A 25,319-nucleotide genomic window follows, 5' to 3' on the forward strand; every position below is an offset into this window, starting at 1 on the left:
AGATTTCAGGAAGCAATGAAGTGCCATTCACCATACTCTACATCTGACTGCACTCAATTTATAAAGCATTTTCACATTATGACCTATGACATTAAGGCCCCAAATTACCTTACTGCTATTCTAGATATTACTGAGTAATTTTCTACAAAAGAAGTTTTTGCTAAGAGAAGATTATCATGAAAACTCTACCCCACAGGAAAGAAAAAGATATTCGGGTCTGGACCACTTTACTTTTCATTCAAGTAGTTTTTAAGAATGTGTAAATAAGAGTGGTTCCAGCTTGAGCATGATTCCAGGAGCAAGAGCTAAACTTGGATAAGATTTACAGTGAGAAGCAGATAACCCAACAGCAAGCCTATGCAGGTACCAAGAAATCCTACAGAAATTAATAAACTAATCTTTCTACCATTAGTGATTAAAAAAAAGCTGAAAGTACTTGTAAACTCATTCTGTATCAGTGACTAAAGCTCCTGAAAAGAAATGAAGCAGAAATCTAAAGCTTTTAAATGAGTATTTTAACTAATAATTTTTTGAAATATTTTACTGCAGCAGTCTTTGCTTATATATTTTTAAGTTATTTATTTTTCAGAGTTCATAGCTACTTATAAAAGTATTTCCTTATATGGAAAGACTTTTCTTCAACTATCACAAAATAAATTCTCTCTTTAATAAATATAAATTTTTTTAAAAGTTTACAAATAAACAAAATAATTTTATGTTTTCCTCTCCTGAACAAATTTCTTTGAAGGGTTAGCTTGAAAAAGACATGTCCAAGACTATGGTATACACAATATTTAAAGTTTTAACATTTTAGATTTCACCATGGGGTTTACTGTAAAACAAGAGTAACACTGCCAAATCCATTTGTCCACAGATACTCAGCTTTCTATCTTTTGAGTTGGTTAGACTACAGAAAGTTGTTAATGTACCAGGAGTCTACAGATTTTAAAGTGGAACTGAAAAAATTTATATGACTACATCTTTTCCTCTTTATATACTATAAGAAAAATATATTACTTGGGCCGCCTTTTATACCTTTCACAACAGGCCTCTATAAACTCTCAACAAATTGGACTTGTACTTAGGTCTTTATAAAACAACCTGAGAGGGCTCAAGTGTCGCATTCCTCGTTTGACAAAAGAGGACAAATTAATCTCTAAGAGCTTTGGCCATTTAAGCCTACAGCCCCTGCCCTGCACTAGTGCCATGATTTAAATTCACAACTCCTGATTCCCAAGCCTTTGACTGCTCCAACCAACAAATCACATTTAAACCTTCTCTAACCCTGTGTTTCCCAAATCTAGCTGTGAATCAGAATTACCAAAGGATACCATGGCCCTACCTTTGATCGATAAAGCTGGATATAAGTGTCCTAATCCTGTATAGCACACAGCAGCCTGCCTTTTAATATCTGGATACCTAAAGCGATGGCACAAATGATAAACCAATTTGCAGAAATTTTTCTCACAATACCATGTAAAATTGGTACATGTCTTTGTTCCTTTACAGTAATTCTGACCTCAGTCTTTAATTCTGCTCTGTGAAACAAAATCATACAGATTTCAAATCCAGTTGGAAAGTAAATATGTATGGACGGAAAAGCCTGGTAGGCTGCAGTCCATGGGGTCGCTAAGAGTCGGACACGACTGAGCGACTTCACTTTCACTTTTCACTTTCATGCATTGGAGAAGGCAATGGCAACCCACTCCAGTGTTCTTGCCTGGAGAGTCCCAGGGACGGAGAGGCTGGTGGGCTGCCATCTATGGGGTTGCACAGAGTCGGACACAACTGAAGCAACTTAGCAGCAGCAGCAGCAAAAAATAGATTTGGGCTTCAATTATTGGAATTTTAACGGAAACCTGGCCAGAGGAATTGCTCATATACAAGAAAAACACAAGTCACGAGAACTTCTTACTGAACACAATTATCAGTCTCTTTTCCTATTTTGTAAAATAGAATTAACAAATACAAAACAGCCACAGGACTACAGATGAGGCAATAAGTTTATATTCCTTTCCACTACAAGTGGGATCATTTATGTGTCTCAGACCTGAATAAAATACAGGTAACAATCTAAATTCAATCATGACAATAAAATACTTTCCATTTTCCAAGTTTGATGGTAATAATATATTTACACTTTTAAAAATATTTTTTCCTCATTTTTTGTTTTTTAAAAAGACAGAACATGCTCAAGAGTACACAGAGTGGAAAAAATCATCACTTTGTCTAAGAGATCAAACAGTAGTATAAAACGATGTTCTTTTACATAGTCAGGCCAATATCAATCAAGCCAATTCAAGAATGATACCATCAGGGAATCTAACATGGTATTTACTTCAAAGATGACACTCAAGTAGTTATTTAGAATACTATGCCTAATGTACCTATCAAGAAGTAAGCACTGCTATCTAAATTTTGTGGCTTTTAATATCTTCTATATCCACCACCACCTCCTCCATACGGATCTCCATAACCTCTTCCACCATAGCCTCCTCTTCCTCCATAGCCCCCTCTTCCACCATAATCTCCCCTCCCACCATAATCTCCCCTGCCTTGGAAACCTCCTCTACCACCCCCTCCCCCAGCACCTCCCCACCCTCCGCCTCCTCCCCCACCACCTCTCCCACTCCCACCACCTCCTCTGCCACCTCCACCACCCCAACCACCCCTTCCACTGCCTTCCTGTCTCTTTTGCCAAGGCGGCATCTCAGGGGGTGGTGGTTCAATTTCATTCGGCCGTCCTCCCCTGTCAGGCACCCTTCCCATCAGCACCTGTATAAAGAAATACTTTCTTTCAGTTTCCAATATTATAAAAGTTAAAACTTACTTAAAGGATGCAAGCAATATTGAAGTTATTGTTCTAATAAAGAAACAGAAGCCAAATATTTTAGGACATGAAAGTACCAGACATGGCAATATGAATTAATATTGAAAATATAAAAGTGATGTGTGACAAATTCCTCACAATGTGCTGTTATTTTAAACAGTGTGGGAGAATATTTATGAAACTTAAGAACTTGCTTAAACCTTTTTAGTAAATTTTATAACAAATGTAGTACCCATCACACTAAGAAAACTTTTTAGCAAAACATTTACAATGTACGTAAACTTCATACCCTATACAACTTAACTCCTATCCATATTCACTTACACAACTCTGGACTTTCTATTGCCACTGGTTTGGTAACAGACTATGTCATAAAAGACTATTTCTAAGCACATTTTATTTCAACAAAGTATGAAGTACATATGATAACACATGGGTGTAATACGGGCAGAGATGAAGGTTATCAACTGCATAGAGCTATAAGGATTTTTCATGAACTATTCCTTTTTTTATGAGAAACTAACTTTCAATGATACTAGTTACTATATTATAAAAAAAATAAAGACTTAATACACTTCCTTAACCATGCTTCATAATATTTCACAGGATAAACTAAGGAAGAGTTTGCTTCAAGTACCCAAACTTCTGTAGAAAGGAACTATTTTATATGTCCATGAACAGAGACCAATAGGAAGCAAATCGTTTCCTGCTAGTGTCTTTCAGTAAAGATAAACCAAATGTGCCTCAGCCAAAATGACCTATCATTTGTGTTCTACTTTCCTGATCCTCTAATCAAAATCATGTTTTACTACTTTGTATCATAAATGAAGACAAAAAAGTACAAATTCCTCACTGTTGGACAAGCTTCAAAGTACACATATATTCTTCAAAGTACACTATAAAGTTGGTAATACTGTCCTAATCACCAAATCCAAAACCAGCTTTTCTTGGTTGGTGTCCTCAATGCTGTCTCCACCAAACATTCAATGTCGGTAGATATACAGGGACGCTGTTCCAAGATCTGATAGTAAGACTGCCCTCAAATAATTAGACTATCAATTACAAACTCAGAAAAGAGACAGGCAATATCACTTAAGAGAACTCTTGATCCAGAAAGACCTTGATGCAAGATATAAAGTAACATATTTAAAAACAGAACACTTTCAGAATAGAGGCTGCTAAGTCACTTCAGTCGTGTTCGACTCTGTGCAACCCCATAGACGGCAGCCCACCAGGCTCCCCCGTCCTTGGGATTCTCCAGGCAGGAACACTGGAGTGGGTTGCCATTGCCTTCTCCTCAGAATAGAGGAGGCTGATCTAAAATGGAAGCAGGAAGGCCCAAACACTGGTGCCTAACTTAACGATAATTAGCAAACTGACTGTATACAACCATCTCCTGATACAGGACACCTTTCTCACTGCACTGAGAAGTGATATTGTAAAATTACCCAAGTCCCGTACTTCTTTCGGCTGTTTTATAGTAAAGTTTGTCATAGAGTGCTCTAACTGAAGAGTATATGCTAGACAAGCTGATATAAACATTCTAAATTATCTTATTGTTGCTGCCACTGTTGTAGTGTAAAAAATTCAGACAGTCTGAGTTGATTTAAGACCACTGTCAGAGAAATGGACCCATACTCTGAATCAGGAAATGGAACATTCAAGAGATTTTGCAATTTCTAAATTGCAGAAGTGATTTCTCTAAGTAAATAGTAGAGCTCGGATGTGAACCCAAACCTGTATGACTCTAAAGCACATACGCTTTCCTCTAAACCACGGATCTCACAAGTATGTGTGAGTATACAAAATGACTCCTACAGATTTTTTACTGACAAAAAATGGTAAGATTATTGGAAAGAAGGCAAATAATTCTGGCTAATGATACTGATAAAAATAATTCTTAATTCCTCTAATTCAGATAAAACTGTGATTTATGAATACAGAAATTCAAATAAACATGCACATAGAAAACATTAGTAAGCCTAAACTGATTCTCTTTTCTAAGAGTTCACTGGGATGAAAAATGGATTAAAATCTGTAAAAACATCAATCAAGGATATTATAAATTCTTTCTCCACTGTATTTAAAAGAAAAACCAACCTTATTAATGGCACATGCTGTCTTCTCCCGGCTGGATCCACTACTTGTCCTGATGATCTTGGACAGATCTTCACGGGCAGCAAGTAAATGTGCCAAGGTTATTGTTGTCTTGGGTGACAAAGCATAACGCTTAGGTTGGTAAATTCTTGCTATGTCATCTGTTTTTAACTAAATGACAAAAGTCAGGGGGAAAAAGGAACCAAAGAACATTTCAGTGAAAGAGCAATGGCAATCATGATCTTCAGAGAAAAAAAAAAAAGATAAAACACAAGCAAAGAAAAAAACAGCAAAACATTCAAATATCTGATAATCTGTTAGTAGAATGAAGGGGAAAAAAAAGAGACCAAGAAATGCTAAAAGACCATGTAACTACCCATAACAACTCATTTTAAAAGTAACACAAAAAAGATTCCACTCCTATTACCAAAGAGCAAAATACCTAAAAAATAGCTTTACTGAAAACACACATACAGAAACTTTAAGAAGAAAACATTAGTAAATCTACAAAAACAAAAGGAGAGCTTGAATAAATGGCGAGAAATACCATGTTTCTGAATGGGGACATTGAGTATTGTCAGTTTTCCTTGCAATTAATTTATACATTTACCGCAGTCCTCTTGGGATGTATTTTTAGTGGAGCAGGAAGGTAAGGGATATCTACAGTTAACTCAGAAATGAAATATGTATGAAATGACTAAAAGAATTTTGGAAAGAGTTTTATCATCTATTAACAGGTAATATGAAATTATTCATCACTGCCTTAACAACTTACATTCACTGACTACTTGTTAAAAGTGCTATGATATTCTTCATTTAATATCATTTCTTTAATCCTCAAAACATCCTTTTAGACTGGTTGTACAGGTACGCTATCCTACTTCACTCTAATTAAATGGAACTTGTTGAGGGGAGGGAATGAACTGATGAAACAAAAGGGGCAGTTAAGATTCCCGGCCTCAAAATTTATGAATACAAGACGAAGCAGCAAAGATCAGTGAGACAAAAGACATGGAGGAAACTTAAATGCCTATTATTAAATGAAAGAAGCTAATCTGAAAATAATAATCTGTATGATTCCAACCATATGAAATTCTGAAAAAAGCAAAACTAGAGAGATAATAAAAAAATATCAATGGGTTGCTAAGGTTGTGGGGAGGGAGGGAAGAATAGGCAAAGAAGAGAAGATTTTTAGGGCAGTGAGAATACTCTGTATGATACTATAATGGTGGATATACCTCTTTGCATATTTTCTCAAACCCACAGAATGTACAGCACCAAGAGTGAAACCTAATGTAAGCTACAGACTTTGGATAATAATGATTTATCAATGTAGGTTCATCAACTGCAAAAATTTACTACACTGGTGGTGGATGTTGATGATGGGGCTAAGTATATGTGAAAGCAAGGGCCAAATGGAAATCTCAGAACCCTCTGTTCAATATTGCTATGAACCTAAAACTGCTCTAAAAAATAAAGAATATTAAAACATAAAAAAGGATCAATGAGAAAACATTTTTTTAAATGGTGCTGGAATGAACTATTGTCTATTTGTAAAATAATAACAATAATGCATAACCTATAACAAGGGATTCCAAATATAACAAACGTTCATTGTTTAACTAGAGCAACTATATGCCAATACAATGGACAACCTAGAGAAAAGGACAAATTCTTAGAAAGACACAACCTTCCAAAACTGAACCAGAAAGAAACAGAAAATATGAACAAGTCATCAGAATTTGTAAATTGAATCAGTAATATAAAAACGTCTAACAAAAGTCCAGGACCAGACAGCTTCACTGGTGAATTCTATCAAGCATGTAGTGAAGAGTTAACACCTATCCTTCTCAAACTATTTCAAAAACTTGGCAGAGGAAGGAACACTCCCAAGTTCATTCTATGAGGCCACACCTTGATGCCAAAACCAAAGATATAAAAAAAGAAAATTACAGGATAATATCACTGATGAACATGGATGCAAAAATCCTCAAAAAAATACTAGCAAACCAAATCCAACAACACATTAAAACAATCAGACACCATGATTGAGTGGGATTTATCCCAGGGATGCAAGGACTCTTCAACATAGGTAAAATCAATCAATTTGATATATCACGTTAACAAACTGAAGAATAAAACCATATGATTATCTTAACAGATGCAGAAAAAGCTTTTGACAAAATTCAACACCAATTTCAGATAAAACTCTCCAGAATGTGGACACAGAGGGAACATACCTCAACTTAATAAAGGCCATACATGACAAACCCACAGCAAAATCATTCTCAATGGTGAAAAATCGTAAGCATTTCCTCTAAGATCAGGAACAAGACAAGGATGTTCACTCTCACCACTTTTATTCAACATAGTTTTGGAAGTCCTACTCATGGCAATTAGAGAAGAAAAAGAAATAAAAGGAATCCAAATTGGAAAAGAAGTAAAACTGTCACGTTTGAAGATGACATAATACTATACATAGAAAATCCTAAAGCTGCAACCAGAAAACTACTAGAGCTTAAAGAATTTGGCAAAACTGCAGAATATACAATTAAAACACAGAAATCTCTTGCATTCCTATCCATTAACAATGAAAGACTAGAAAAAGAAATTAGGGAAACAATCTCATTTACCATCACATGAAAATGCCTAAGAGCTTCCCAGGTGGTGCTAGTGGTAAAGAATCTGCCTGCCAATGCAGGAGACATAAGAGGTGCAGGTTCAATCTCTGAGTTGGGAAGATCCCCTAGAGGAAGAAATGGCAACCCACTCCAGTATCCTTGCTGGGAGAATCCCATGGACAGAAGAGCCTTGTGGGCTACAGTCCATGGGTCATAGAGAGTCAGACATGACTGAGCACAAAAAGCATAAAATACCTGAACTTGGAAAACTCTAAGATACTGATTAAAGAAATCAAAGATGACACAAACAGATGGAAAGATATATACCATGTTCTCAGATCGGAACAATCAATATTCAAAATGACTATACTACCCAAAGTAATCTACAGATTCAATGCAATCCCTAACAAATTACTAATATCATTTTTCACAGAATTAGAAAACTTACAATTTGTATGGAGACACAAAAGACCTCAAAAAGTCAAGGCAATCTTGAGAAAGAAAAACAGAGCTGGAGGAATCAGGCTCCCTGACTTCAGATTATACTACAATGCTAAATAGTAGGGTATATAAATCAAAAGGATAGAAAGCACTTATAGTCATCTAATCTATGATAAAGAAGGCAAGAATATACAATGGAGAAAAGACAGTCTCTTCAAGAAGTGGTGCTGGGAAAACTGGACTGCTATGTGTACAAGAATAAAATTAAAACATTCTTTAACACCATACACAAAAATAAACTCAAATGAATTGAAGACCTAAATGTAAGACTGGATACTGTAAAACTCTTAAAGGAAAACACAGGCAGAGCACTATGATATAAATCACAGCAAGATCTTTTTTGTTCCACCACCAAGTGTAATGAGGGCAATGGCACCCCACTCCAGTACTCTTGCCTGGAAAATCACATGGGTGGAGGAGCCTGGTAGGCTGCAGTCCATGGGGTCGCTAACAGTCGAACACGACTGAGCGACTTCACTTTCACTTGTCACTTTGATGCACTGGAGAAGGAAATGGCAACCCACTCCAGTGTTCTTGCCTGGAGAATCCCAGGGATGAAGGAGCCTGGTGGGCTGCCGTCTATGGGGTCGCACAGAGTTGGACACGACTGAAGTGACTTAGCAAGTGTAATGAAAATAAAAATTAACAAATGACAAATAAAAGTGCTTGCACAGCAAAGGAAATCATCAACAAAACTAAAAGAAAACCCACACAATAGGAGAAAATATTTGCAAACAATGTGAACAAGTGATTAATCTCCAAAATATACAAACAGCTCATGTAGCTCAACGTGAAAAAAAAAATGGCCAGAAGATCTAAAGAGACATTTCTTTAAAGATGACATAAAAATGGCTAAAAAGCACATGAAAAGATGATCAACATCACTAACTACTAGACAATTGCAAATCAAAACTACAATGAGCTATCACCTCACGCTGGGAGAATGGCCATCATCAGAAAGTCTACAAACAATAAATGCTGAAGAGGGTGTGGAAAAAAGGGAACCCTCTTCAATGTTGGTGGGAATATAAATTAATATAACATTACTATGGGTAGTATTCTGGTCTAGAGAATTCCATGGACTATACAGGCCATGGGGTAGCAAAAAGTCAGACATGAGTGAGTGACTTTCACTTTCTTTACGGAGAACAGTATGGCGATTCCTTAAAAAAAACTAAAAGTAGAGCTACCACATGATCCCGCAATCCCACTTCAGGGCATATGTCTGGAAAACTGTAATTCAAAAGGACACATGCACCCCAATGTTCACTGCAACACTATTTGCAATAGCCAGGACATGGAAGCAACCTAAATGTATATTAACAAAGGAATGGATAAAGAAGGTATGGTGTATATATACAATGGACTATTACCCAGCCATAGAAAAGAACAAACTAGTATCATTTGCAGCAACATGGATGGACCTAAAGATTATCATACTAAGTGAGGTTAAGTCAGACAGAGAAAGACAAATATCATATGATACTGCTTATACGCGAAATCTAAAAAAATCATACAAATGAACCTATTTACAAAACAGAAATAGAGTCACAGATGTAGAAAACAAACTTAGGGTTATTAAGGACGAAGGGAGGGAGGAATACATTGGAAGACTGGGACTGACATACACATACTACTGTACATAAAACAGACAACTAGTAAGAACCTACATATAACACAGGGAACTCTCTCCAGTACTCTATAATGATCTACATGGGAATAGAATCTAAAGAAGACTGGATGTAGGCATATGTATAATGGTCTTACTTTGCTGTACAACAGAAACACAACATTGTAAATCAACTGTACTCCAATTTAAAAAAGTAAAAATTTTTAAAAAGAGTTCATTTTTTTAAAGTTTTAAAACTGAAAAACTTAACTATGTTATAAAGACTACAATTTCTGCACATCAAAAGACATAACAACTGGGGAAAATATTGTCAACAAATAAAGCAACTAGCTAACTTCCTTAATATATAAAAAGCTCAATCAGAAGGAAAACCGGAAGGCCTCAGGGGAAAAAAATATAAGACACAAATAGAAATTTCAAAAAAATAGGAAATTTAAATGACTAATAAGCTTATGAAAAAAAGTTCAACTTTACTAACAAGACAAATAAACGAAAACAATTTAGTAATTTTTAACCATCAAGTTAGCCATAAACTTGACAATATTCTAAATATTAAAGGGGCTAAAGTTAGAGCAAAATGGCATTGACCTTATTTGTACGAGTTTAAATTCATACAAAATTTCTAAAAAACAATTTGGCCATGTGAATCAAGAGCATTAAGAGTCATAACTTTTGACACAGTGAATTTCCATTTAGGAATCCACAGGTTTCACATCTGCAGACACAAAAGGTTGATTGTGCAGTTATGTGGGGAAACATGAATGAAACTTGACAGCATTATGCTAAGAAGTCAGACATAAAAGCCACACATTGTATAATTCCTTATATATATGACATACACAGAACAGGCAAATCCAAAGAGAGACAAACTAGATTATAGTAAAGGAAGGTTTCTTTGGAAGGACTGATGCTAAAGCTGAAACTCCAGTACTTTGGCCACCTCGTACGAAGAGCTGACTCACTGGAAAAGACTCTGATGCTGGGAGGGATTGGGGGCAGGAGGAGAAGGGGACGACAGAGGATGAGATGGCTGGATGGCATCACTGACTTGATGGACGTGAGTCTGAGTGAACTCCAGGAGTTGGTGATGGACAGGGCAGCCTGGCGTGCTGAGATCCATGGGGTCGCAAAGAGTCGGACACAACTGAGCAACTGAACTGAACTGAAAGGAAGGTGAGGGTACTGTGAATGACCACTGAAAGGAATATTTCTGTTGGGGTTGAGGGAAATGTTCTAGAATCAGATCATGGTTACATAATTCAGAGAGTATACTAAAACCCACTAAATTATATACTTTAAGATGGTGAATTATATCTCAATTAAAAATTAATATAAAAAGGATATTGAAATAGAACTTTTAGAGATATGGGACAATGATCATACTATATTCAGTAAAAAAAAAAAAAAAAAAATCGAACTATAAAATTATACTTTTATTTCAATACTAGCAACATAGAGAAATCAGATTAACCATACAAATAAATGTGCATAATCTTCTTGAAGGGCAACTCTATACAGGGTGTATGAAGAGCATTTTTAAAATGCATATTCTTTGATCAAGAAATTCCATTTGTAGGAATATATCATGTACATGAACAAAAATGTAGTTGTCAAGGACTTCATTACAGGCTCTAAGAAGACAAAATTAACGGAAACCTCAAAATCAATAGAGTATATCCATATGATAAAATGTGGAAAGATTTTAAATGCTATAGAAGAACTGTTGATCAATCATTCAACAATATCAGACACATGAAATAGGGAGAATAATATAAAGATACATTAAATTTAACAATTTTAACATTAACATTAAATTTTAACAAAGAAAACTCAGGGTATAAATGCGTATGTACAACTGAAAAGGATGACATGAAAGGTCAAAATTTGATCATAATCTAAGAAAAAAACATTTAAAAAATCTTCCAGAATAAAGAAAAATGAAAACATAATCTCCTTGTCCTAAAACATGATGAAAAACACCAAGATAAAAATATCAAGGTACTTCCTAAAAGTATTTTCTCAAAGTCTCTAAGTTTAAGGCTAGTCAAGAGTATACATTATCATAAGTCTGTGCCACTCTGAATGTTCAAAGAGCACGTCAAAACTCATTTGTTTTGGATTCTTGTATAAGCTTAAGGACAACACTGAAAATATCCTCCAATTTAGTATGTTAAGATACTTTTAATGCACTACCTTTCACAGTATTCTTTATATTCCTAAATTCCTTTTCTCATTAAAATTCTAGCAGATTAAACTGGATACCCAATATGTATACAACCTCTGTTAAGCTTCCAGGGGTCAGTAAAACTCATACTTTTCATACATCTAAATTCTATTTCCTTTCTTTAAGTCAGCAATCATGTCATCTACTTCTTTGGTAACTCAGACCTCTCGGAGCATCTAGGTTTCTTGCATACAATGGTTACTCCAAACACATGGACACACATGTCTAAAATTTATCCTGGTACACATGCAGAAGAGAAACAGGTTTTAACCTTCTGAGAAGCCAATTAGATATTACAGACAGTGAAATATTCTAAAAATGTTCTACATCTAATCATACAAGGTAATGAGATGCTCATCCAGAACCAGGTACATTGTAATGTGTACAACATGTGAGGTGCTAAATAAATATTTATTGAAAGAAAATACACATAAGACAGTCCTCAACTCTCCCTTACAGCTATTCTATTACTATGCTAAAAAAAATTTATCCTGTTCTAATCACTCTTTAATTTTTTTTTGTATCTGTCTGCTAGGCGTTTGGAAGGAAACTATGTATATATATAAGGGAGTATTTCTAGGTAAATGAGTCAGATTACACATACTAAATTATTAAAAAAAATACACATATACTACAATAAAGAGACTAGAAAGAGGGATACAGGTAAGAAGAGAACCAACATCTCAGAAAATGAGATCAGGAGCCAAAAATAGGGGTTAACTCAGTCTATTTGTGGAATAATCTATTCTTCCAACCATTGGTGCCATGCTGCCACTCCTCCCCTGGCCAAATGAGAATAATGTACAGAAAATACGAGGCTTCCCTTCTTTAAAAAAATGAGCAGTCACACTTCTACAAGTGAGCATTAGAATTCCAGTTCACAGTAGCCAAATCCAAAACCTGACATCAACAATCCTGATCAATGACTAGTTCCCAAACAGTTTTTCAGTGTCTTCTCTTAAATATGGACAACAAAAGACCATAATCCATTTGAAGAAAGCCTCCATAAGACCAAGACCAAGAAAAACAAATCAAAAATTGCCCTGAAAGAGACAGGAAATAATGAAGGGGAAAAAACAAAACAAAAAACCTTTTATAAAAAATTGTCTTCATCCCCATTTAAGAAGATAGCAGAGTCATAAAAATAAAACAAGAAAAAAAAAAACACACAGGAAAGGAAAACTCAAGAAGAAAAAAAAATTCCCAGAAAGGAAAAAATGGCAGAAACAAAAATTTAATGACAAGCACAAAATAAAATTGAGGAAAATTCCAAGAAAGTGAATCAAAAAGGAAAAGAGAAAATGAGAAAAAAAATAAAGCAACTTATGAGGATCTACTCAGAAAGTCTAATATCGGAATAAGCGTTTCAGAAAGAGAAAATATAAAAGAAATATAAAAGTTGAGTTTATAAATTGAAAGGCCCACCTAATGTTTAGCACAATGAGTTTAAAAAGACCCTGACTGACATATGCTGTGAAATTTCAGAACTCTAAGAATAGAGAAGAGAGTCTAAAAGCTCTCAGAGAAAAATAAAAGCTCATCCAAAAGAATGGAGAACGGCATCGGTTTCTCAACTGCAGCACTACATGCTAGAGAACAATGAAGTAACGCCTTCAATATTCTTAGGGAAAATGCTTTCCACCTAGAATTTTATATTTACCTAAACTATCAATCAAATGTGGCAGCAGAATAAACATATTTTCATAATGTAAGGATTCAGAAAAATCACTGCTATGTGTCCTTTGTTAGGAAGTTATTTGTGCATTTACTGTAGCAGGTTGAGGGAAAAAACAATGAAAGAGAAGACCATGGGATCTAGGAAATAGTGGAGTAGCCAAGGATAGGCATGCAAGTGGCCCAAATTGCAATAGGAGGATACAAGCCATTAGGATGAAAGAATACAGAAAAAAAGGACTCATCAGAATACCTGATTTTTAAAAACAAAAAAAAAAGGAAAGGAAGAAAAAAGCAGCAGCAGCATATGGTAAAGAAATACAATGCAGGAAAAAAATAAAATCCATTAAAAGGAAGATAAAACATCTGGTAAATAGAATGGCTCCCCAGAGATGTCTCCATCCTCCCTGAAACCTGTGAATATGCTGCCTTGCAGATACAAATGCAAGTTAAGTTAGGATCTTGAGATCAATTATCTGGGTGAGCCCAGTGTAATCACAAGGATCTCGATAAGCGAGACACAGGAGAAGGAGTATGACAATGGAAGCAGAAAGAGAAAGACTGAAGATCCCACACTATTAATTTTGAAGATGGAGAATCAGGTCCAGAGCTCAGGTACACAGGTGGTATCTGGAAAGTAGGAAATGCAAGGAAATAGATTCTGCCCTGCAGTGTCTGGGAGGACTTGCAACCCTGCCAATACCTTCATTTTACGACTTCTGATGTCGAGATCTGTAAGAGAATACATGTGTATTGTTTAAATCACTAAATTTGTGGTAGTTTGTTACAGCAACCACAGGAAACCAATACAGGGCACCACATGGAGAAAGACCACCTAAGAGCACAGATGACAAGTGAGGGACCCCTTGCTAACAGCAGAACCCAGACATGCAAGACAACCATCTTAGATGTTTCAACCCACCCCAGCCCAGGTACCCACTGAATGAAGCTGCATAAGTGACCTCAGCTGATACAATACGGGGCAGAAGAACCACCCACTTACCCAAAGAATATAATAATAGTATCAAAATAACAGGCACAGATTTACCCTATCACTTGAAACAACTATAAAACTGGACAATCCACATGAACCAGTGGTTTTCAGACACTGGATATCCAGAAGCATAGGACAATGATCCCTCTAACAGGAGAAGCAAATGTTTTCCTCTATTTGTCCCAGCTTACTGTCTGGAGTGATTCCAGACTGTAATGCAGGGTGGGGTGGATGATCCCAGATAAAGCCTGGGTACAGATTAAAGGCATAAAAACGGAATGATGGACGATAGCTCTCCAGAAAACTATCTGAAGAGATTCACACTTGGGAATGCTCCCACCCTGCAACCCTTTTCAATTGGCACACAGTTCACAGCCTTAAGACACCTTTAAGATTTGTTCAGACATCAGTGCTGCCTAATTGACCAGTTGCTCATTATACCTATCTCACTACCACATATGATGCCTTCTTTTATGTATCAGTTCAATTCAATTCAGTGGCTCAGTCGTGTCCAATTCTTTGCAATCCCATGGACTACAGCACACCAGACTTCCTCGTATCCTTGCATAAATCATAACAACTGAGTTTTAAATAAATGTGAAAGATACGGTCAGAAATTAACATATCTATGAACAGAGACCAGGATTATTTAAGACCAGCAGTTGGTCTAGGCAGGAGCTTCAGATAGAGCAATAAAGTGCAAATGTGGCATCATTACATAACAGACGAGAGAGGCTGAAGAGCTGTCACAGAGTACCACCTACAGGACACGAGTGGGAAAACAGCCTAACCTTTGCTCTATCAGACCATCCAAAGGACTGCACTGTTACATCTAATCGCTTCATCAACATCCGCCGGCGGCACTCATATTCACATGAAAGAGCATCGTTGATTCTTTCCAGTTTTTCCTAAAGAAATTGGAAACAAAAATCATAACCTTTAGACTCATTATGCACAGAAAAGAATTTTGAAAATTGTGGTCAATGTTTCCTACTAATTCAAAAAGATGGTACTTGATGGTCATTTTGATCCCATAAGACCTAACAGTAAATTGTTTAAATAATAAAGATATTTGATAGAACATTCGTGATATTCAACAGATATCAAACATGCAAATTAAACTCAACAGCTGTTAGTTTACCTGATCTTCAATCAAATATATTAATTTAAGTGAAAGGTCTATTTGCAAAGTAGTCTGAACCAGTAAGGATAGAAAATAATAACTTCCCATCTTATTGACACTGAGCTACTATACTTTTCAAATTACCACTATGTTAACATATTGGGCACTGTAAATACTTTTGGTCAATTTTCTTTTAATTAATAATCTGAATGAAGAAACATTAGGACCTACTGTTCTAGAATATCAATCCATTTTAATTCTCCAGTATAAAAAATCTACAAGATGGCACTAAGATCATGGCATCCAACTCCATCACTTCACGGCAAATAGATGGAGAAACAGTGGCTGACTTTATTTTTGGGGCTCCAAAATCACTCTAGATGGTGACTGCAGCCATGAAATTAAAAGTCGCTTATTCCTTGGAAGGAAAGTTATGACCAACCTGGACTGCATATTAAAAAGCAGAGACATTACTTTGCGAACAAAGGTCCATCTAGTCAAAGCTATAGTTTTTCCAGTAGTTATGTATGGATGTGAGAGTTGGACTATAAAGAAAGCTGAGTGCCAAGAATTGATGCTTTTGAACTGTGGTGTTGGAGAAGACTCTTGAGAGTCCCTTGGACTGCAAGGAGATCCAACCAGTTTATCCTAAGGGAGATCAGTCCTGGATGTTCACTGGAAGGACTAATGTTGAAGCTGAAACTCCAATACTTTGGCCACCTCATGCGAAGAGCTGACTCATTTGAAGAGACCCTGATGCTGGGAAAGATTGAGGGCAGCAGGAGAAGGGGACGACAGAGGATGAGAATGGTTGGATGGCATCACTGACTCGATGGACATGAGCTTGGGTAGGCTCTAGGAGTTGGTGATGGACAGGGAGGCCTGGTGTGCTGCAGTCCATGGGGGTCACAAAGAGTCCGACACGACTGAGTGACGGAACTGAACTGACAAGACAGCAAGAGATACAGATGTAAAGAACAGACTTTTGGACTATATGGGAAAGGGAGGGCAAGATGATTTGAGAGAAAAGCATTGAAACATGTGTATTACCATATGTAAAACAGATGACCAATGCCGGTTCGATGCAGAAAGCGGGGCACTCAAAGCCGGTGTTCTGGGACAACCCAGAGGGATGGAGGGGGCAGTGAAGTGGGGAGGGGGTTCAGGATGGAGAACACATGTGCACCTGTGGCTGATTCATGTCGATGTAGCGCAAAAGCCACCACAATATTGTAATTAGCCTCCAATGAAAATAAATGAATTTTTTTTAAAGCAAAAACATATATATAAAATTTTTTTAAAAAGCATGTAAAAATCTAGATGTCATTCATAAAATTAAGCTAATATTAATATAGCTAATTACATAAAACTAATGAAAAAGGGGGGGATGCCTTACCGCCTGTTCCAGATTTAAATCAGTTTTCAGCAGTGGTTTTCCCACATGATTTTTCTGGACTTTTGAGAGAATATCTTTCACCTAAAATTAAACATAGAAGATTGTGAAAATGTATATCCCCGATTTAAAACAATCTTATTCATGCTTAAAATGTTGTGAATGCCAGAGAATTAATAAAATGTTAACAAGAAATCATTAAAACATACCTTCACATACTAAGGGCTTCCCTTGTGGCTCAGAGGATAAAGTGTCTGCCTGCAATGCAGGAGATCCGGGTTCAATCCCTGGGTTGGGAAGATCCCCTGGAGGAGGAAATGGCAACCCACTCCAGTATTCTTGCCTGGAGAATCCCATGGACAGAGGAGCCTGGCGGGCTACAGTCCACAGAGTCGCAAAGAGTTGGACACGACTGAGCAACTTCACTTCACATACTAAGAAAGATTTTCAGTACAATGCAAAGTATCTTCCTCAAGGAAGCAAGTTACATTAATCCAAGCCATAGCACACCTTTTCCAGAGTAAGAAATAACGTACATGGACAACTGAAGTAACTACCAAAAGACTTTATTATGAGAATCTAAGTTTCGTGTGAAATAAATTCACATTCTTAGGACAGCACACTCTTACATCCTGACAAAAAATAAATAAAACCTTTGCTGAGTAGGTTGCATGTGTTAGTCACTCAGTTATGTCTGACTCTCTCCAACCCCATGGCCTACAGCCCACTAGGCTCCTCTGTCCATGGGATTCTCCAGGCAAGAATACTGGAGTGGGCTGCTGTTCTCTTCTCCAGGGGATCTTCCTGACCCATGGATCGAACCCAGATCTCCTGCACTGCAGGCAGATACTTCACCATCTGAGCCACCAGGGAAGCCCTGAGTATGTTGGTTTTACTCAATTAAATATTTTGTACACATTCCATTGTTCACCAAGACAATGAAAGAGTAAGCCCTCAATTAGTCACCATAGAGCACATTTCATCACTTTTACAAAGCCACTGATTTGAATTGAAACATTTTTATTTTTGGTGAACAACATTTAGACATTTGTTTTTGCTTTAGCAATATCAGAAGTCTTTCAAACAGGATGAAATATATACAGTTGCTTAGTTTATAATATAATAGAGAAAATAGGAACAGGTCACATTTGAGGAGTATGAAGCTTAATGTTGGGGGATCTCTTTTCAAAAAGAATTAAAAATTATGAACAAAAAATTAGCTTGGAAATTGGTGGTGGTAATGCAAAGTGGCTGTTAAGTGCTGGGTACATGGCTTCTTTTGAGAATGATGGAAATGGTCTAAAATTAGATTTTGATGATGATGTACTCTGTAAATAAAATCCACTGAATTGTACACCTTAAATAGGCATACTTTATGGCACTTCAATTGTATCTTTTGGATCAGTATGTGGATGCACTGGAAGATTAGGAAAAGTCTAGAAATCTGTCTCAATCTGAAACAGCCCCAGGTATTAGGTAACCCCAGATAATTCTTAATCCAGAGAGACAAATTCTGAAGAGCAATTTATGAACTACAGAACAATATTCTTGAGCTGGGATTCATAGACTTATTTTTTGGTTTGCTAGTTCTAAAAACAAAACAAAACTTTTTAATACTGTGTTTTTATCTTAATGATACTAAAATTCTCTTACATTCATTAAGACGAATCTTGTTTTCAGCTCATAAATTATCAGTACAAAAGAGTACTTTATTCAAGAATATAGTTTAAAACAGCAAGTCTAAAAACAGAGTTTTAGTATCTATTCTTGAGGGTGAAAATTTTCTTTTCCTTGAAAAATTAATCCTGTATTATTCTCCTAGAGGACTCCTATGAAACCTAGAAATTAGGCTAGAATTTGGTCTGCAGGGGCAGTATTCTAATTTACGCCTTGACTGGGAATGAGGATAGTTTTATAATTGAAAAAAAAAAATTCAAAAGCTAGAGATATCATTTTGTTGTTGTTAATTACTTGTTAGTTAATTGGTTGTTCTTAGTTGTTCTTAATTACTCCATCAAGGTACTCATTCATTTATTAACTATACAACAAACATTTCCTAAACACTTATCAGATATTGCAGATTTCTTTGCTCACTGCCAAAGACAATCACATTGAAATTTTATTAACAGCATCCATTAAAAAGAAATTTAGTTTGCCTTTAAAGAAAAACTCTTACTTCTTTCATTATACTGTAATTCAACCTTGGTTAGAAACCAGACCCTTAACTTTGCAAAGAGATTTCTATCAGGGCAAACAGCAAACTTTCAGAAAGCCTAGCACTTCCTCATTAAGATCTGATTCCTGAATACTGCTGCTGCTAAGTTGCTTCAGTCATCTCCGACTCCGCAGACAGCAAACTACCAGGCTCCCCCATCCCTGGGATTCTCCAGGCAAGAATACTGGAGTGGGTTGCCATTTCCTTCTCCAATGCAGAAAAGTGAAAAGTGAAAGTGAAGTCACTCAGTCGTGTCTGACTCTTGGAGAACCCATGGACTGCAGCCCACCAGGGTCCTTCATCCACGGGATTTTCCAGGCAAGAGTACTGGAGTAGGGTGCCACTGCCTTCTCCCTTATGAATACTAGTAATAGGCAAATAAAGTCATACTATTTCGAAAAGCATACTATCTCGTTTTATGTGAAAAATTTAGCTTTACACAAAGATAATTGTCTCTCTAATTAGAATGTATATCTTGTACTTAAAGGAAATACAGTTGATTCTTGAACAACATGGGTTTGAATTATGCTGGTCTGCCTCTACATGAATTTTTTTCACTAAATACAATTACAGTACCATCCGATCTATAGGTGGTTGAATTTACAAATACCAACTGAAGATACAGAGGCCATCTGTGAAGTTGTATGTTAATTACTGACTCCACAGAGGATCAGCACCCCTAACCCACACAGTATTCAAGGGTCAACTGTATTTCCATCCTTAATACATGTACTGGAGCTTTCCTGGTGGCTTAGAGGTAAATAATTTCCCTGTCAATGCAAGAGACACAGGTTTGATCCCTGATCCACAAAGATCCCACACACCATGGAACAACTAAGCCCACGCAACGCAACTATTGAGCCCATGCACCCTAGAGCCCATGCTCCACAACAAGAGGCCACCACAATGAGAAGCCTGTGTACCACAATAAGGCTGCATGCCACAACTAGGGAATAACCCCGCTCTCCAAGACCAAAGAAAAGCCTGCACAGCAATGAAGACCCAGCACAGCCAAAAATAAATAAATAAAATTTAATACATTTGCTGTTGTTGTTCAGTCGGCAAGCCATGTCTGACTCTTTGCAACCCCATGGACTGCAGCATGCCAGCGTCCCTGTCCCTCACCATCTCCCAGAGTTTACATGTTAGCATTTAATTGAATTTGGGGGAAATAAAAAATAAAACAAATACAATACCTTTGATTCCACTTGGTTTAGCATAAGCGGAATGTCAGAAGTTGTTGACTTGGGAATCCCAAGGGTATCGCAGATAGCTTGAACTTCCTGATAAATTTCACTATTTTTATCTAATTGAGAATTTTTACACTTCTTGTTCTGTAGTATCTGTAAAGCTTGAAGCTCTGTACTTAAAAATACTACAATAAAAAAAGGGAAAAACAAATAATGTTAAAATGCACAAGAATGCTTTAAAAATCCCACTTGTGGGTACACATGCAAAGGAGCTGAAGTGAGGATCTCAAAGAGGTCTTCACTACCACACTCACTGCTGCACTGTTCATAATAGCCAAGATATGGAAACAGCCTAAGTGTCCTTCAACAGCTGAATGGATGAAGACAATGTGGAATGTGTATACAAAGGAATATTACCCAGCTTTAAAAAGAAAGGAACCCAGTCATTTGTGACAACATGGATGAACCTGGAAAATGCAAAGTGAGACAAGCCAGATGCAGAAAGACAAATACTAATGATTCCATCTTTATGGGGAATCTAAAACTCCTAACACAGAAAGTAGAATGGTGGTCACCAATCTAGGGAAGAAACAGGATATTTGTTAAATACAAATTTCTGAACAACGGGCAATCCATTTTACTGAAGTTTCAAAATCAGAGGGATCTTGGCACAGTCCTCATAAGCAAAGTTTGACACATATTAGTTACATAAGATGAGTAAGTCCTAAAGATCTACTTTACAGCATAATAATACTGTATTATATTCAGTTAACAGTTTCATTGTAACAGTTTAGTTAACAATACTGTGTTGTATACTTAAAGATTTGCCAAGACAGTAAATCCTACATTGAGTATTCTTATCACAAAGAAATAATAAAGAGGGCAGAAGGAAATTTAAAAAATAGTGCCTACTCACAGAATCTAAAGTCTAGTATGAGGGCCCCATCAGTAAAAGAACATTAAAATCTTCAAGCATGTATAAAGCTGAAAAATTAGTCTCTCTCTGATACGCAGAGCTCAAGCCAAGGGAGAATGTATAGCTTTAAGTGATCTATAAGCAGATAGAGCAATCTGTAAAACTGCCTTTAGGATAGACCACTCCAGACTGTTCACAAGTCCTTTCAGTCACCATTTCATCTTTTCAACAGTCATCTTTCTAAAAATTACTCAAAAATCTTAGATGGAAAAAATAAAACAAAATGCTAACAGACTCTCACATACTGAGAAGTAAAAAGAAATGGCCAGAGAGCAGCATGTGGAGGTGGGGGTGTAACAGGTAAAGGCACAAACCTCCAGTTAGAAAAGAAATAAGCCTCAGGGATGTAATATAAAATATAAAGCATACAGTCAATAATATTGTAATAACTTTTTATGGAAAACAGATGGTTACTAGACTTACCACAGTGACCATTTCACAACATATGCAAAGGTCAAATCACTATGTGGTACACCTGAAACTAACATAATATTTATATGAACTATATTTCAATTAAAAAAAAAAAACCACATCATTTTGGAAAGCAAAAAATTAAATCATTAGTCTTTTTTAAATTAACTTTCAGAACAGTAAAGGCAGATATTGGGGGTTCATTTGTTTTCATTTCAGTTAAATTTATACACACACAATTTAATACAATAGTTTCAACTTCAGTTGAGCAGGAAAAGATACCTGAGAAACTGTTTAAAAGTACAAGTACAAGGATTCCACCCTTAGAGATTCTGAACCAGAACATCTGAAGTACAATTTGGGAATCTGTGGTTTTAGACCCAAGGTGATTCTCACGGACAGGACTGAGAGCCACTAATTTAAGGTTTTTCCATGTAATCTACACATAATAGTCTAAGGAATCCACAAAAAGTTAAGACCAATGCATATCAAACTTTGCTTATGACGACTATGCCAAGGTCCCTCTGATTTTAAAACTTCATTAAAACAGATCACCGTTCTTCAAAAATTTATATTTTGGAACCACAGATGAAGTCTGTCTTTGTTCTACAGAAACATGTTGTACATAAGAGTACAAACAAGAGTTTAGTCTAGTATTTAAAGTGCTAATCCACACAGATGGACAATAATACTGTGATAACTCTTCTTCCCATACAGATTCTCAGACTCCCCACCCCAAAGCAATCACCAATGTTAGTTTCTGGGTATCTTTTTAGGCATATATGTATATTTAGTATATGTTTCTACCATCTATACACTTTTATTTCTATTACAGAAACAAGAGTATACATCTTCTGTGTATTTCTTTACCAATATATTCTAGAGATCATTCCATATTTACACATTTTATCTACTCTCATTCTAAAGGCTCTATTATGGTATCAGGGTGGCATGACACCACCCTTATGGCAGAAAGTGAAAAAGAACTAAAGGGCCTCCTGATGAAAGTGAAAGAGGAAAGTGCAAAAGTTGGCTTAAAGCTCAACATTCAGAAAACTAAGATTATGGCATCTGCTCCCATCACTTCATGGGAAATAGATGGGGAAACAGTGGCAGACTTTACTTTGGGGGGCTCCAAAATCACTCTAGATGGTGACTGCACCCGTGAAATAAAAAAAGACACTTACTCCTTGGAAGGAAAGTAATGACCAACCTCCTCCTCCTCCTAAGTTGCTTCAGTCATGTCCGATTCTGTGCGACCCCATAGACGGCAGCCCACCAGGCTCTGCTGTCCCTGGGATTCTCCAGACAAGAACACTGGAGTGGGTTGCCATTTCCTTCTCCAGTGCATGAAAGTGAAAAGTGAAAGTGAAGTCGCTCAGTCGTGTCTGACTCTTAGCGACCCCATGGACTGCAGCCTACCAGGCTCCTCCGTCCATGGGATTTTCCAGGCAAGAGCACTGGAGTGGGGTGCCATTGAGTATATTAAAAAGCAGAGACATTACTTTGCCAACAAAGGTCCATCTAGTCAAGGCTATGGTTTATCCAATAGTCATGTATGGATGTGAAAGTTGGACAGTAAAGAAAGCTGAGCGCCACAGAATCGATGCTTTTGAACTGTGGTGTTGGAGAAGACTCTTGAGAGTCCCTTGGACTGCAAGGAGATCCAACCAGTCCATCCTAAAGGAAATCAGTCCTGGGTGTTCATTGGAAGGACTGATGGTAAAGCTGAAACTCCAATACTTTGGCCACGTGATGCGAAGAGCTGACTCATTTGAAAAGACCCTGATGCTGGGAAAGACTGAAGGCGGGAGGAGAAGGGGATGACAGAGGATGAGTTGGTTGGATGGCATCACTGACTCGATAGACATGAGTTTGAGTAAACTCTGGGAGTTGGTGACAGACAGGGAAGCCTGGTGTACTGCAGTCCATGGAGTTGCAGAGTCGAACACGACTGAGCTACTGAACTGAACTGATCATGGTATCACTCGAAGATGTATTATTTCTATTTAACAACTATAAACAATGCCATAATGAACATTCTTTTCATATATCTTGGTACACTCAGTATGAACTAGTAGTCTCTGAACTGCCAATTTAAAAAACAGGTGAATTTTACCTGTGTTACTGAAAATTTGCCTTTCCAAAAGATGGTCCCAATTATTCTCCCAACACACTTCAATACCTGTAAGTAGCATATGAGAATGCTTACTTACGACTTTTTTTTCCTGGTATTTGCTAGCCTAGTAAGTGAAAAATGTTTTCTTTTTTTTGCAACTCTAACTTTGTGCATCTTTAAATGTTTAGAAGCAATTTTTTAAAAACTTTTTTCTATAGGATGCCATTTCATGCCTTATGTACTTTACATATTTTCCCAGTGAATTTTTATCTTTATAAAAGCTCTTCACATAGTAAGGAATTTCGCCCTTTTAGTGGTACACACAATGCCAACAATTCTAAGAACATGCCACTTATTAAAGCAGCATGTTTTAAAGGTATTAAAACTAAAAGATGAAATAGATGCTGGTAAGATTGCTAAAAGGTTATAATCTTTCTGGAACAAAATATGGCTATATAATTTTTTTTTAATGTTCATAACCTTTGTCTAAGTAAAAGCAACCAAAAATATGAACAAAGTAATTAAAATATAAAAATCCAAAAACCTCTAAATTTGAAATCTATTAAATAAAAATGTCCATAGTATAGAAAGCTATGTAGCCAACATAAATTATTTCTTCAAAAAATACTAAGTGATTGGAAAATAGATACGTTAAATGAAAAAGAGGAAGAGCAAGAATTACACATGTAACAAATCTCAATCTTAAACGTGTGTACAAAGGAAAAAGAAGGAAATGGAAATACACTGAAAAGTTATTCATGACTCTCTCTGGGGAGTGAAACAATAATTTTTTTTTTTTTACATATTTATCTACTTTGTAAGATTCCTATGATGAGAATGTAACTTTCCAACAAGTAACATGAAATTTACTATTCTGTTTCTAAGTATACAGTGGCATTAAGTACATTCACATAGCTGTATAACCATCACCACCATCCATCTCCAGAACTTTCTCATTTTCCTTAACTGAAACTCTGTACTAATTTACACTAATTCTCCCTACACTAATTCTCCATTTCACCCTACCTCTCAAGCATGTATTTTTATAAATCAGAAAAAAAAAAAACTATACCAACCTCTCTTATAGTTCCTCTATACTTTACTTGGATCAGAAACTTACAGTACTATTATTGCTGAGCTTCTTAGAAGCAAAGGCAAAAAGGGAAACATGATTTACATATTTCTCATTGACTATTATAAAGAGTATGCAAGTTCCTCATGGCCAGTGCTTCTTAGCTTCCTTTTGTCCCAGTACACTTATGGGTTATTGTGCCCTCCCATTAATAATGGTTCATTAAATCAGTGACTCAGACTGAATGGG

At 36.5% G+C, this 25,319-nt stretch overlaps 1 protein-coding gene across 1 annotated transcript in view; it reads right to left on the reverse strand.

The window, feature by feature from the left end:
* Positions 1–1,985: 1,985 nt before the first annotated feature.
* Positions 1,986–25,319, reverse strand: part of FAM98B (family with sequence similarity 98 member B) — a 33,242-nt gene continuing 9,908 nt past the window's right edge. The window contains exons 4-8 of the mRNA XM_005888928.3: positions 20,499–20,677; positions 17,091–17,171; positions 15,363–15,479; positions 4,931–5,098; positions 1,986–2,775 (exon numbers count right to left, since the gene is read on the reverse strand). Coding sequence (XP_005888990.3) covers positions 2,428–2,775; positions 4,931–5,098; positions 15,363–15,479; positions 17,091–17,171; positions 20,499–20,677 — 893 coding nt within the window. The 3' untranslated portion in view covers positions 1,986–2,427. The remainder of the gene's footprint in view (positions 2,776–4,930; positions 5,099–15,362; positions 15,480–17,090; positions 17,172–20,498; positions 20,678–25,319) is intronic.

The sequence above is a fragment of the Bos mutus genome, chromosome 10, assembly GCF_027580195.1.
Source record: "Bos mutus isolate GX-2022 chromosome 10, NWIPB_WYAK_1.1, whole genome shotgun sequence".
In the NCBI taxonomy this organism is placed as follows: Eukaryota; Metazoa; Chordata; class Mammalia; order Artiodactyla; family Bovidae; genus Bos; species Bos mutus.